The following is a 15,630-nucleotide window of genomic DNA, read 5'->3' as shown; positions in this document are numbered from 1 at the left end:
TTTTTCAGCTGTGATGTTAATCTCATCTGAAACTGCTCTATCTTCTCATTATTTCTTTTCCAAGCTAGAATATATAAACTTCTAGTTCTTTGGGTTTTAAAAGCGTTTTATGCCATCTGGCATTTACCACCTTGTAGGATGAAGTGTGGTTTATTTAAAAAAAATCATTAGGTGGTTAAGACTTGGCAGCCACTGTGCGAGGCAATACCAGACTCAGAACAAAAACAATGTGTCTCATCTATAAGGGGACAATCTAGGGGGAGGCTATGCTCATAAACATATGCAGTGTTGGGGAGCAGAACCTGAGCACACATTCAATGGAGGGACAGGGAGTCCGGAAGGCTTCATAGAGTAGATGTTGAGCACCAAGTGCCTTCAAAGATTTCACTTCCCATACACATTAACTTGTCAGAGTGACCTTTTCCCCTAAACTTTCCCCTTAAAGACCGCAAGCTTAAGATCTCTCATTGACACCCTAATCAGATGTCACAAATTAGTAGCATCTAGTCACCCTTCCCTTCTCTGTGCCATGGGTAGTCTGCTGTAACTAAACCCAGAATCCTGTTAGGTGCTCCAACAATGGATATACAGTAAAAACCAACAACCCTCCAGTACTGAGACTGTGACTTAGCGACACCCATCCATCTTGGACTGAATGGACACTTGGGGAGGCTGGCTAGTAGCATCACCTGGGATTCAAAACCTTCCAGATCTCAGGCAACATCTTTCCGAGGTGGGAAAGTATTGCCCAAAATTTCCTGAGTGATCCCATTGGGCAAGTAAGGGCGAGAATAATTCCATACAGAAGTCTGCTAGAAAAGACTCAATTTGTTAACTCAGGTGGGCCATGCCTCAAGTTGCTGTTCCAGAGAGCATTTTTCTGAGCAAGGGGAGTCTCCAAGGCCAACATCTGGTCTACACACAGAGACCAGGAGTGAAGACTTGGCCACATAGGTTGACACTGTCACATCATCTAGATTCTAGACACAAAGGAGGTTGAACTGGACCACTTTGGAACTCAGGAGCTGGTCCAGACACCCTTTTTTTTTTTTTTCCCAATTACTTACCACAGTATGATGCCCTACCAACTTAGTAATGGTCATTTCTTATGCTCATTTCTATCTTTAATAAATGGATAAGGATTAAAGCTGTTAAAGCAATCAGCATAACTAAATGTACTTAATTTTGCTCAATTAAACTTTCCCCCTAAAGTCATTAAATTTGCATACAGCAAAGGAAAAATGAACTTGAAAATCAATGAAATGACATTTCGTTGCATTCAAAAGTGCACGCCTTCATAATCAGACCTGTATCACTGCTATTTATTGGAAAGTCATCCTGATAAATAAGTATCATAATTATAGCTTGGGGTTAGAGATAACAGAAAAATATTTACTTGGAAAGACATGTTAGTGTCAACAATGCTATCCAAAAAGAAACATTTTATTTCTTCATTACTCTATAATGGCTCAAATCCTTAAGAGAAAAAAATGTTTGTGACTCCTGAATCCTTTAAGGATTCCAAAATTCCTCCTCTGGGAAGAAACAGAAAAGAAATCTGCAGAATTTTCTGTCCCCTCCTCTCCCCCGTCAGCCCCAATACCCTTTGTCACTTGGAAATCTTGGAAGTAAAAGTGTTCTTGTCTAGATCCTGTATTGTGAAGTACAGACCTGTTTGGGTATAATGAAGTTTATAGCCAGCTCTTTCTGTGCTGAGAGCAATCTTGCCGATTTAAATTGGGAATCTGCAGCTGTGGGGCTCGGGGAAGGGGAAGGCGGGGGCAGGAGAGAGTGGGCTTCTGTGACCTGGCACTGGTCCTTGCTGATCTCAAATACAGACTGAGAATTTCTGGGACCAAAACTAAAATGATAAAGTGGCCACTACATTTTTAAAAATCCTCACACATCACTGAATCCATGTTTTCTCCTAGACAAAGCCATATTACAAAGGAAAGCCTATTTCATAGGATTTTTCACTCCCTTCCCATCTCTGAATTGAAAAGAAACAAGATCCAGTTTACAACTTGAGAATATTTAAAGGACCCACTTATAACTCCTACAGGTTTTGGCAAAATGACCTTATCTGTTCTTTGTATAATGCAATTCAGATTAAAGCAATGTGGGGGCTGCCCCCCCCACTTCCCACCAAGGACCAAAGAAAGGACTAGGCAAATGAACTCTGGTTCTCGGGGCCTGGAGGACAGCCCTCCAGCCTGACCATCCTAGACCCATCAAATCTCAAGTGGCAAGAACAGGGCCAGCAATTTCTAGGTAACTGGTGCCCATGAGAGGATCATTCTAGAACATTCCCAAAGACATCAGAATCAGGGTATCACTGTGTTTGAGTTAAAGCTACACTGCCTTTCCTCCAGACACAAATGCAGGCAAGAACATGGAGCTTGGGATTCAGGGGATGATACTAAACTGCCTGTGGATAACTGGAGGCAAAACACATTTTCAGCCCCAGTCATTATCTCTAATCCATCTGTTCTCTGTAGAAGAGGGGAAAAAAATGGGAGATTCGCCACAGATACCAAAACTTTGGATAATCTAGGACTTCTGGCCACCACTGGGTAGCAGGAGTGTCTGATTTGAGCAGGGGCCTGCAGTCACCGCTCTCCCTGGAGGCCTTCTCCGAGTTGGGACCACAGCCCCATAGGCCCTGGCGCCAAGGCAGCACACTAGGATAGACACATGCTCCATGGTTTTTAATAATCTTTTTTATTTAATATATATAGTACATGTAAACAAGTGGCATAAAATCCATAAAAATACACCTTCCTATTCTCCACACTTTCCTCCATCCTGCCGTCAGGAGAGCCATGGTGTCACCAGCTATTTTAAACTTGCCTCACTATAGACAGCTCTGCTTTTTGAAGATGAAGAACAGCGAAGTCGGCAGTCTCCTTGCCATCCCCTCTAATGCAAGAACATTTGCAAGTGCTAAAATATGTAAAATACTGAACTTTAATACTGCTTGGTCAGGTACACAGAACCTATTACTACTATGCTGTCATCCAACTGTTTGTACCATACAAACAGGCTGCTGCCATAGTACTCCAGGCTGATGCCAGAGGATTCCCTAAGGTCCATGTTCTAAACTTGCCAGAATCATACCTGGAGCTTGCTGGAGAAGTCACGGGAAGGACTTTGAGGTTCTTTGAGAATAAATAAATGTAAGACTATTTTTAATGCTTCCCAACACATGATAATAACAGCATGTGTTTTGTTTGTACACAGAATGTCCAGTCATTAAAGGTGAATCAACACAAGGGGAAAGGAGTTGTCAGAGGACAAGAACACAGGGTAACGTTAAAAACACTATGGGAGAAACCCTGTGCTGGGTATTCAGTGTCCACTTGAAGTGCAGGAGACACTGCTCACACCTTCCCTTCACACCCCCCCCCCAGGGCAACCCTCAGTTTTCTGGGTCTCCACATGACTGCTCATAACCACAACCCCTCAGCTGTATCCCCTGAACCTTGAAACTGATAAAAAGCTACAGAAACAAAAGTCAGCCAATGCAAAGGAGACACCACAACATGTGTTTCACAGAATGTGCCCGGGAGGGAATGGCTCTGGGTCGGGGAGGCATGGACCATGTGCTCCAAGGCCACGCTCCTTGGTGGCATGTGCGGCAGCTCGGGCAGCGCACGCCGGGCCTTGGCCAGCACAGGAAGGCAGAAAGGACAGCGCTGCGGTGGGCTGGGAGTGAGGACTCGGCCTTGCTGGGTCAGTCTGCCTGTGGCTGACGAGACTGGAATTAATGTGACCAGCCACTGTCGTGGTTTTTTATTAGAACTTAAAACCTAGAAACCATCCGCAGAACCATGAACCCTCATCACTTTGAAGAATCTCACTTGACACAAACTAACAAAACAAAAAAATCCAAACAAGGAATTCAAAGCAGGTTTGGAAATTTTCCAAACTAAAAACAGTAAGAAAAATAAAGGGGGAAGATTTGGATATACTAGTTCCTCATAAGAAAATGATGTTTTATGAACCAAAATTATACCAAAAGGCTTAAGGCTTTGTCTTATTAAAGACGGACAATCTGGAAAGTAAAATGGAAAAACAAATGATTTTTCATTTATTTTTGGCAGAAAAATTAGTTATGTTCTATTATATCTTATAGTAAAAGAAAAATTACCATACGCTACAGTCTACTGTAAATGATGTCTACTCAAATATACATTAGTTTCTAGATGCATTATATTTGAGGTTGTTCAAAATAGTTTCTTAAAACTGTAGTTAAACATGAAAAAAATTTAAAGTGGTTTAAAGGTATTAAAATATAAACATTTGAATACTAAAAATGAGAAAAATACACATTTACTGTTTTTCTCCTTTTTTAACCAAGAATAAGTACTTGTAAGCATCTTAATGAGTAAATAGCACTTATTTGACAAAAAATGTGGGGTGGAGTAGGGATGTGACCATAGGGCCCTGTAGCTGGAAGTTGAGGAACTGCTCCTGCCCACTGGGGCTGAGAGCTGGGTTGGTCACAAGCAGGAAAGCTTCATTCTGAGGGTGGCACAGAGCAAAGACCGGAGGAAGGGAGAGAAGCGGGAAATTCCACATGGCCCCTCCGCAACCCAGTGTCAAGAATCACGGAAATGTCCGAAGGCCATAGCGGGAGGGGGCCAGGGCAAGGGAAGCTGTGGTCACGTGCTGGAAAAGCAGCCCCACACAGTGTCTGCGTCTGTGCCTGATCCGCACAAACACCGCAAGTCCACACATGGATCATTTGCATAGCAAGTCTCAAAGGCTAAGTCATCTCTATAGTCAGAAGACATTCACATTGACCAGATGAAAAGTGTTCTCGGTGAAAATCACGAACAGTCCGAGTTAAAGGAACACATGACTTAGCAGCATCCGGGCTGTGCTCTGTGCAGCTGGGCTGGGCTGCAGTCACTCCTTGACAACTTCCAGGACTTTGTAAACACTGTTCTGAAACACGGTGGTAAAGTGGGGTCTGGACTCCTTCACCAGAACACTGCACAGCGGCGTCTTCCCAGCATTGCCAGGGTCTTCCACGTCCCAGATTTCAGGCATGCTGCAACCAGGTCTAGGAATGAAAGCTCATGTTAAAAGCACACACATCACAGGGTAGCACGTGTGCTTCTCCCAGTCCCAGCCCATCTGCCTGAATCTGCATCTGAATCCCATCTGCATTTAAGAATCCTGAGACAGTTATCTACATAAATGAAGATGCAGTGGGAAGGGGCGTGAAGACAGAAACAGGTCGTAGAAGAAGTTGTTTTTAATATCATGACTTTAAATGTAACTAATCAAAAGGCCATATAGTAGGATGCTAAATGAAAGGATCTCTAGGATATAGAAACATAAGCCATATAATGAATGATTGTTGTTCTTAAGGTACTATGTTATCTCTCATCTCTTTTGCTGTCCCTTGGTTATCTCATATTGTTACAGTATCTCACTTTGTTATCTGATATATTGGATATATTTGTATTTGGTTATTTGAAATTGGATAGGGAACGGGGGAAAACAAGATGAGGGGTGGGGGTGGGGGAGAGGGAAATGGGGACCAAGACATGTGAAAGGGTATCAATGTATGGGAATTAATGCACCATCTATCTGGCAAATATCATGTAACCCTTGTGTTAATTACAATAAAAAATATATGAAAAAAAGTAATCACTACAAAAGTACCTAAATGTAGACGTGAAAATGTAAAAAGAAATGGAAGTTGCTGGATTATTCTGGGGACTGTAACAATAAATGTGGCCCTTTTCTCATTCTTGTAAGTAAAGACTGACATTATTCTTTTTAATAGCTATTAAATCTCACATGTATTTTTTGGCCATTCCTTCATGTCCAGGCATAATGTACCAAACACTATTAAAAACATTGCTTAAGTCTATTACTCTATATAAGTTAAACTTGCATAGGCAGTGTTGCCACTGTGTTCAAGGACAGGAAGCTCTTGCCATGTGGGCCCTGGGAAAGGGTTCAGTGTACATTCCACATCTCCAAAGACACCACAAGCACCAATGCCAGCAGGGTTAGGGGCTTAGGGGTGTTCATCCTTTTTTTTTTTGCAAATCCTGTGGCTTGAACTCAGGGCCTGGGCACTGTTCCTGATACTTTCTGCTCAAGGCTAGTGTTCCAGGTTTGTCTGCTCAGGCTGGCTTTGAACTATGATTCTAAGATCTCTGCTTCCTCTGAGTAGCTAGGATTACAGGCATAAATCACTAGTGCCCGGCTGGGTTGTTATTTTTCACTTCCTCAGGCTTGTCAAGGCTGAACTATTATCACACCAAAAGGCCAGAGGGTATAGTTAAATACACAAGAAACTACCATGAGTTTCCCAGAATACAACAGCTCAAACGCAACATGGCTAAGACATAAAGTAGGCCCCAATTTTGGGGAAAGCTTGTTCAGAGGCAGAGAGTCTCTAATGCAAATGCAGCGCAGGGCTACCTTCTCATGTGTCCTCATGCCACTACTACAGAGCTGCCAGCACTCTGCCTTAAGCTCAAAGAATGAAGACAACTGAAGTAAAGCTTCTGAAAAATACCAAGGCAAAGAGAAACAATTTGGGAATTTATTAATCAATGCCAAGATAATTCTTTTATGGTAGAATATCCATGCAAATCATTATGAAGAATCAGATACATGATTAGAAAAGAGGACTCCAATCCAATTTTCTGTAAAGTTCTTCATTCATATCTTGAAAAACGTGGTGTATGTGCACTCAGTTGTGCATGTGTATGCACATATATATGTGTGTGCATGTCTGTATGCCATGGAAACAATACCAGCAGTCTGCCATATCATGCATAAGCTTCCCATGTCCCAAGATTATAAAGACCTCGCATTGAATATTACTCACTTGGACCTTCTTACACACCATGATTCTTCTAGAATGTAATAATTCACTTTTAACTTTATCAGCTCCCGCTTCACCTCTTCAGCAGCTTTTCGACTATACATGGAGTACACTATTTTTGTTCTGGCTCTTTAAAGAAAAACAAGTAGGTGAAAAGGTTAGAGGTTAACGGGATTTAGTCAGCACTATTTTGGAGAAAGCACAGACTAGACTAAGAGGATGAATGACAGCGGACCAGGCTCGGGGATCTCACAGGTAGGCCTGTGAGGGAAGGTGAGCTCAGGGCGCTAGTGCAGGCAATGCAGGTTCCAGGTACCCAGCCTCCTGTTTCCAAACTCAGTTTCTTGTTTGTTCACTTGCTTTTGCTTTCAAGATCTTCACCACACCATCTCATGTAAGGGGCCACAACAAATCTAGCCCCAGACTACTCTCAAGAGGCACCCAGGTATAAACAAAACTCAGCATCCTATATTGTCCTCTGTGCGATTTCAGAATGAAGAAAAGCAAAACTTGTCCTACAAAATTGTTCTGGATATTAGCTTGTGGAAGCTGATTTTTTTTAATGAAAAACCTTTTCATTTCTAAAATATATACTGTTAGGCAAATACTATACTTATAGGATCTGCTTAATCATTCAAGAAATGAATAACTTCATCCATCCTAGGAATATATCAACGTTAAATCTATTACTTCTAAGAGGATATTTTTTAAAAGAAAAGAAAGTCTCCCTAAAAAAAACCAACAACAACAACAAAAACACCTAATCTCATTTTAGGAAGATATATTGATGAACCAGAATAAACCCTCTTTGAAAAGGATCGCATTTTGATGGACTCCTCAAAATTCCAGAAAAAGTGGACCAGAAAACCTTAATCACAACTGACTGAGTGTTAATGGGTCTCTAGGCTGCGGGACTAAGTTTACCTCTACCTGGAAGCAAAGACACTAAGTGGTCGTGTTGCTGCCTGTGGAGCCCTAACAGCTGGGCTTCTAGCACAGCACTCAGCCCTTGAAGCCCAGACCTCACCACCTTGGATTCGCCCCACCCAGGAAGTCCAGATTCTGCCCTCTTTGGTCCTCTGCTGGGTGGATTCGCAGAACTCAGGCCAGCCATGTGCACCCACCTCAAGCCTGCATCCTCGTAATGTGGGTGATTCACAACAGGCCGCAGTGCAGACAGCTTCACACTGGCCATGGTGGGCATAGCACCCGCAAACACTGCATCTGCAACGAGAGGAGGGTCTCAGGACCAAGCCCCTCAGCAGGTTCTCCTTACCCAGCTCAGTGACTTAACAGCGGACACAGAGTGAACCCACACAGTGACAGACAGGAGGTCAGCACCCAGGCTGGCCCAGCTGCTTTCCATAGGAAACACAGTCTAACCTCCCACTTCTACGGTTCTTCTTTTGTCTTTTTTTTTTTTTTCTGTAAACACCTAAACAATCTTTCCTGATTCTGGGAAGCTATCAAGTTGACCGGAAAAGTTCCATAGCACAAAAGAACTCTGAAACACGACTTGACATTCAATCAAGATGCCGCCAATCCTCAGATAACAAGTCTCCCTTCCACACATGAATAAAAGATCACAATCCACAATGCAAGAGGAGATGGGAGGTACACTGAGATTAAGAATTCATATAGAAAACAAGCATAACAAACTTAATGCTAAAGTGTTATAAATTTGTCTATATTTTCTAAAATTCAAATCTATGGAAAACAGCAGAACAAGTTAGTGAGAAACAGAATGGGTATTTCCTTTCAATGTAATATTGGGGTAAGAGTGTGGGGAATCCTACTCAGAGATGACTGTTCTGCTGCTGTGTGTGATGTACTCTACTTTGTCTGATCTGTTTGTTTACCTGGTTTGGTGCTGTATCTGATCCACTCTATCAGTTCTTCTTGGGGCAAGTTGCTAAATTCTCCCACGATGTTCCACTGGGTTTGCAGATTTGCTGAACCTTGAATGGACATGGCAGCTAACACAGCAAAAACCACAGCACTCGGATGCACTTTGTAGAAGAGCCACCCGAACAGCTGAAATCAAGAATACATGACAACCATCAGCACGGCAGAAACCCCCAGAAGAGGGCCAGGCTCAGCCAGGGCCTCAGAGATAGTGCATTCCCTCTGCAAACATTCTTAAACTATGACCTGGACCAAAGGGAAGGAGACGTCAGCACGTGGGATGGACCTGAATGCAGACTCCTCTTGTAACTCCTGTTTCTATTCAAGACCCAGGAAAGCCAGGGGGCAGCTACACAAATATAAGGGCCCTATTGCAAATCGATAAGAAGTTCAAAGCAGGCTGGGGATACAGAAAGGGGCACTTGCCTTGTGTGTGCAATGCCATGGGTTTAATTCCCAGCACAATATACAAAAAGTTCTAAACGGCAGGAGCAAGGCAGACTAGCCCACACACTGGACCTGGAGAGACCAGGTGATGTGGAGCCCTGGATGCTGTGCAGAATGAACAGCCACCTCTGAACAATGCTGTGTCACCATCTGGCTACAGGACGGGACTGAAGAGGAAAGGCCTTGGCGTCCCTGGGCTGTCTTTCCTGGGCCAGCCTGGAAAGCAGTGATAGAATGGCAATGCCTGCGTAACACGGGTCCAGCACTCTGATGGAAACCTGGGGCTGGGGCTGGGGCTGGCTCCATTGGGCCACAGCACTCTGCTCCCTTCCCTCCTCCCATAGAACCGATCTCAAGCTTCTTAAAGGTATACATGCACTCTGGCTTTGTAATTTTTCCATCCACCAGTCCTGTCTCCATTCTAGAGCCTGGCTGTAGCTAAAGGATGCTGTGTGTATTCCTACTGGCTGGTTGATGGACGAGGGGACTATCAGTGAGAAGCAGAGCAAGGTGGCAGTTATCAAGGAAACCAAGCAGTACACAACCACAGCTGGATTAAATGAAACAAAATGTACACTTACTTGGTCAAAGTGTACTCAGTGAAAGGACACTCAATTAATGTACAGTCGGAACTTTTAAGCCTAGTAATGCGCCAGAACATACAATATTTTTGAGTATAACTAGAAACCAATTGTTAGAATTCTTTGTAGTATTAATCAAAAGTTACTGTATGGTGAAATCCTGCTTCTCGCAGTAATTGTGTGGTCACTGGTGGACTCAGCTGCACTGATTAGTGCCTGTTATATGTTGAGGGCTATTTTAAAAGTCAAAAGGATGTACAATGGTCAGCTTTGTTCGACACCCTTTAGGAAGGACAAATATAAAGACAGGAAGAAGAGCTGTAGCCATGACAACCACTCAGCATCAAGGCTGGGTGAATCCAATCCGGCTGCTCTGACTCCACCCCAACCACGTCGTCACCTGGCGGGAGCAGATCAAAGATGCCATGACACACATGTGCGGTGTCAGGAAGAGCTTCAGCCTCATGATCAGAACACCGAGGACGGCGTATGCCAACAGCTGCAATGCGTGATAAACCAGCTGAAAAAGAAAAAAAAATGCAGTTTTAGAATATACGGCTAAAGATACAGGAAAGGATTTTTAGCAACAAAAAATAATGCTTCTTTGCCTTTTGAAATTTCTAGAACAACTTTAAAAGTTTATTTTAAAACTGTACCATTTGAGCAGTAACGCTTCCATTTTGCTCACTCAAGCCTGCCCTTAGTGGAAACATTTCTCCATCTACCCCTGTGTTCCCAGCAGACAGAGGTGGGAAAGGGATCAAAAGAAATGAGTGCTGCCTCCAGACCTCACTCAGGCCTGAGCTGCCAGAGTGGCCAGGCTGGGCCTCCAGGAAGAAGATGGACAGTTTGGGCCTCCAGGAGGTGAGGGCAGCACCCAGTCACACTGGGCTGCAGGACAGAGCGAGAAGAGGCAAGTGGTTCCACGTGACATCACAGTGCTTGGAGCACCCAGAATCTCCTGTCTGAGCTCTCTACCAGAGTGGAGAGATTCCTCCCTACTTCACTGTTTCACCAATGAAAGCTCAGTGACCCGGCACAGTATTCTCGTAAAAATACATCCTGGGCTATCTTGATAATAGTGAATGACAACTGTCATGATCCCTAGAACTAGAAAAGCAGTAAGACAAGTGAAGTTAGCAATGCCGTATTTACCTCGCCATGATCAAGAAGGTGTTTCCTGAAAAGGAGAAAGACAAAACATGGCTATTGAATCATTACCACACACTTCATATTTTTGCATTTTTATCTTAAAAATGCCTAAGGTCCCATTATGTAAATCAAACCACTGATATCCTAAAACTGGTACTACAAAAGCATTTAAGACAATTTAAACATGACAAGCGTACATTATATCCTGAATATACGATGACTTGGCAATATACTATGCCCATAGCACACACCACGCATGGGGTTCCAAATCCACCATGGGTATTTAGCAAGAAGACCTCTTCTGCCTGCTTTCATATGCCTCAATCCCCAGGCTGCAGTTGCAGTGGAGACAATGTGGGCCTTGCACCACTGCCCTCTAGGAGGCATTCAGCACCAGCTGTGGCATGTACAAATATCCACCACATGCCACCCTCACCTCTGCTGGCACCTCTCACTTGTCACAGGATGCATGATGAGTGCCAGGCTGCCTTCATCACCATTGTCTAGGAAATGGCACAATCACTTATGTCAAAGCCTGGATGGTCCCCTTTGTAATTCATATCATCTCTTAAATTCTATCACACTACACAGTCTCTCTTGGCTGGTCCCATTTCTCATCCCTGACACCACATCCTTCTGCTTGATCGTGATCCTCTTCCTGCTCTCCTCCATCGCAGTGCTCTGGGGACAGACTGAATGACCCCTCCCAAGACCAGGGAAACCTCTGGCTCTTCACAACTAGTGCCCTCTCCTTGTTACCCCATCCCACTGAGTTGGTTTCTTTTCTCACAGAAAACATTCACACCTGTGGTCTTATCATCATCCCTCTCAACTAAATTGAACCCTTTGGGATCTACCTACACACCAATTCATCCACATCCATCCATCTACCCATCATCTGCTCATCCCTCCATCCAATCAATTTCACTGAGGAGCAATAATATAGAAGAGCATCTTTACCCTCAACAAAGCTTGCATAAAAGCCAAAGGATACACACAAAGTCAAATATCCCCATGCTTCTCAATGATCTAATGGTAATGAGTGCTGTGAAGATCAGTAATGGGTGCAAGACAAAAGGGTATGAATGCTTAGAAAGGTACACACTAATCAGCCGAGCCAAGTGGCCTCTGATTGGGGCCTGATGGAGCTGAGCAGGATACCCTGGAGCCCTTGCTGGAAGAGCTTTTCCAGCAGAGAGGACAGAGAATGCTAGAGCTCCATGGAATGGAGGTCTAATGAGCCCTGAGTTATTAGAGATGAGAGAGATGATGTGAGAGCAGGAGATACTAGAGAGGCTTAGGGCCAGAGACAGTAGAGGAGTCTGGTTTATTCTAGGTATTGTAGAAAACTGATTAGAGAGCAAGTGTCCATTTCAAAGGATCCCTTTGGTGCTCTAGAGGATAATGTCTAAGGACATAGGAAGGAGTGAGTGAGGAGGCCAATGGAGGTGGTGGCACCTTAGACCAGCATGGAAGTAGGCACTGTGGTGCCAAGGTCAAAAGAATTCTACAGGTGACAAGGGCAGGGTTTACAGGTGGTCTACAGATGATGGGGCTTCAGACCAGAGTGAAATGAGGCTCAAGTTTATTTCTGAGCTGTGCCTCAGAGAACAGAGGTACCAGGAGAGAGCAAAGGCGTGGAAGTTTCCTGGCAGGGAACACAGGTGCAATGCCGTTTTATAAAAAATGAGATTCTTTCTGGACACCTAGACCACTGTAGTCACACATATACAAACCTGCAGCTCAAGGGAGAAGTCTGACAAAAACAACACACACCTCTCAGAATTTATAATTTTAATAATTTGTGCTGCATAAAATCTGATCTGATAATCTGGCTTCAAAGACAATGATACATTAGCAAACTTAGTAAATATTCAGAGCAGCTATAAAGGTAAAATGAACACTTTATTCTTTTATGCCAGGTAAAATCTACCAGGTCCAGTTTTTTGAGCACCTACAATGTAATACATACATTTGTTTGGTACATTTCTCTCTGACGTTCTGACCATTTACCATGGGTGTTTCAGCCAGGGTGGGGAGGCCCAGAGCAACAGGTCAGCCTACATCAGCCAGGACTATTTCAGGCTGATTTCTGGTGATTCATTTTCTACTATGTAAAACGCCCTCTACCTGATGTGTGAGTGAGGGTGATAGTACTTTTTCATTTAAATATATAATATCTACCTTCATTCCTCTGTATTCCACCATGGCATTATTTCAGTTTTTATGCCACTCCCAATCAAGCTCTTATCTACCTGCATGGAGCTTCTATGAAGCTCCATGAAAACGTTCCATGAGCTGTAATCCCCCGTAATGGAACAGTGTTATGTAATCACCCCATACAAGACAGTTTCACATGAAGAAGAGCTGAAGTTACCCCATATAGGCAGTTCTATGTGAAGTAGAGCACTAGTCATTCCTGACTAGTTTTACATGGAAAAGAGCTACAGTCACCCTGGACAAGAGTTTTGCTTCTGTGAAAGTTCCTCTTTGCCTTCCAAAGCTGAACCTGCACCTTGGAATTGTAACTTCCACAGCTATATAGAAACCCACCTCACCTCAAATGAGGAAAACCTTGGCATTACACACCCAGCACCCATTTCCTTGTTTCCAACCTATCAGCTCCAATGCTGAAGATACAAGGAGGGCAATGCACTCACAGTGTTGAGGGGAGAGGGCTGGAAGCATGACTACCGTGTCCTGTTAAGCACTTAACACATAACTAAAGGAGAAGGAACATTCTCCAGTCATGCTTACCTTGTATTTGGCTGCTCCTTGCCTATCACACCCCACATATCAATAATGATCTGAAAAAAATTTTTAAAGACTTTAGCAAAGCTATTTTAAGGGGAGAAGTTTTTGTTTGTTTTTTTTTTTAACTAAATCAAGTTCTAAAGGCCTGCTCTTCTTCACAGACTGGAGTCTCTCTGGCCTAAACATGTTTCTGAGTTCAGCAATATAATCAATTTTATTTTCTTTGATTAATTATAATATTAACTTAGAAGTTACAGAAAGCTATAGAAATCATTTACAGATAAATATTAGATACATTTTAGGGAAATACATAAAAGTTAAAAGGCAATTGAGGCTGGGAGTTTGGCCTAGTGGTAGAGTGCTTGCCTAGCCCCTGGGTTCGATTCCTTCACATACATAGAAAAAAGACAGAAGTGGTACTGTGGCTCCAGTAGTAGAGTTCTAGCCTTGAGAAAGCCCAAGGACAATGCTTAGGCCCTGAGCTCAAGGCCCAGAACTGACCCCCCCAAAAAAGGCAATTGAGTAATAATTTACATAAGCAACACAAAGTTGAGTCAACATGGCCTCTGACCACATCCTCCAGAACACATGACCATCCAGACTTAAGCCATGATCCTCCAGGGTCTACTTCATACTAGCAGAGAGCAGAATATTATAAATGCTCATCAAAGAATACAGTGTAAAAGTATAGAATGTTTCAATAAATCACCACAAAACACTATCAGTTCTTCATCTACCTAAATATGTATGTAACTATTACATAAAAACAAGATATTCCTTAATCCTAAGAAGGGTCTTAAGTGACAGGCTCACCTTTCTAACAATCGCAATGAATATCACAAGGACAACTGGCAACAACAACGTCTTCGTATACCTGAGCGGAGTCTGAAATTCAGATACTGGTTAAAGCAAAAGACTTTACAAAACAAGATCTCATCCCAAACAATGAGATCTTGTGTTTCTAAAAATATTCAAGTACAGATTATGAGTGTAAGTATAGAATATGAACATTCCTACCAGGGAGGTGATTTCTCACCTCCCTGAACTGGCAGCTCTGAGTTGTTCAAGTGCACAATCCCTGAGTTCCGATACCCATGGAGACAGAGACAGAAATGAAGTCATGCCAACCTTAATAAATAATTTCTTTCATCACAGAAGTTACAAACAAACCCTCAGCAGCTTGCATGAGGTCCTTAGGGACACACTACTCTCCTTGACAGTCACTGTCTCGCTGAAGGAGCGTGCCCTCGTGTGAGCAGACACCTCCTGTCCTAGATGCTCTTCCTTTAAACTCTCCCCATGCTGCCTCTCTGTCCACCATCCTGTGCTAAACCAGGAACACTATGAACACAGAGGACAGGCTGGGAGGGAGCAGCAGGCCTCAAGATGGCTGGACCAGAATGCTGATGGTGGGCTGAAGTCAGGTTGGGGCAGACACAGCAGACTGTGTGCACGCATCAGCGAAGTACTTCTGGGTAACACATTCATACACAACCTTGAAGGAAAATGTGCTCCAGATGATAAAATATAACAAATCATACAAATAGTATTTAAAAGGCAGAAGTCACACAAACAGTATTTAAAAGGAAAACATGCACGTGCTTTTGAACCAAACCAATTCTGATAGTGCTACAAAATAATACTTTACTTAAAATATGAAAATCCATCCCTATGTGTTAGCAAATTTTGTCTTTACAACTTCTGTTTGCAGCATTCTACCAGAAACTAGCGGCAGTAACACACTTGTTCAAGACCATTAATTCACACTAGAGGCTTCTGTCTCCAAACGCTCTATATCCTGCTCTCTGGCTTCCTCCTAAATATCGGAATAAAGCATTAGAAAGAGAAATGTTGGAATGAAATCGCATGTGCGATGATATTTATAAGCAATGAGGTCATTTAAGCAACGATAAAATGAGAGGAAACCTAGGAGCA

The 15,630-nt window shown here is 43.1% G+C and overlaps 1 protein-coding gene across 2 annotated transcripts in view; it reads right to left on the bottom strand.

Moving 5' to 3' along the window:
- Nucleotides 1-3,568: 3,568 nt before the first annotated feature.
- Nucleotides 3,569-15,630, bottom strand: part of Dpy19l1 (dpy-19 like C-mannosyltransferase 1) — a 50,748-nt gene continuing 38,686 nt past the window's right edge. For both annotated transcript variants that reach the window (XM_090332650.1, XM_090332651.1), the window contains exons 15-22: nt 14,509-14,580; nt 13,699-13,748; nt 10,945-10,969; nt 10,190-10,309; nt 8,716-8,890; nt 7,981-8,080; nt 6,860-6,985; nt 3,569-5,068 (exon numbers count right to left, since the gene is read on the bottom strand). In XM_090332650.1, coding sequence (XP_090188776.1) covers nt 4,912-5,068; nt 6,860-6,985; nt 7,981-8,080; nt 8,716-8,890; nt 10,190-10,309; nt 10,945-10,969; nt 13,699-13,748; nt 14,509-14,580 — 825 coding nt within the window. In that variant the 3' untranslated portion in view covers nt 3,569-4,911. The remainder of the gene's footprint in view (nt 5,069-6,859; nt 6,986-7,980; nt 8,081-8,715; nt 8,891-10,189; nt 10,310-10,944; nt 10,970-13,698; nt 13,749-14,508; nt 14,581-15,630) is intronic.

Source organism: Megascapheus bottae, chromosome 5, assembly GCF_031878675.1.
Source record: "Megascapheus bottae isolate mThoBot1 chromosome 5, mThoBot2.hap1, whole genome shotgun sequence".
NCBI lineage: Eukaryota > Metazoa > Chordata > Mammalia > Rodentia > Geomyidae > Megascapheus > Megascapheus bottae.
This window is presented reverse-complemented; position numbering and strand designations above follow the sequence as displayed.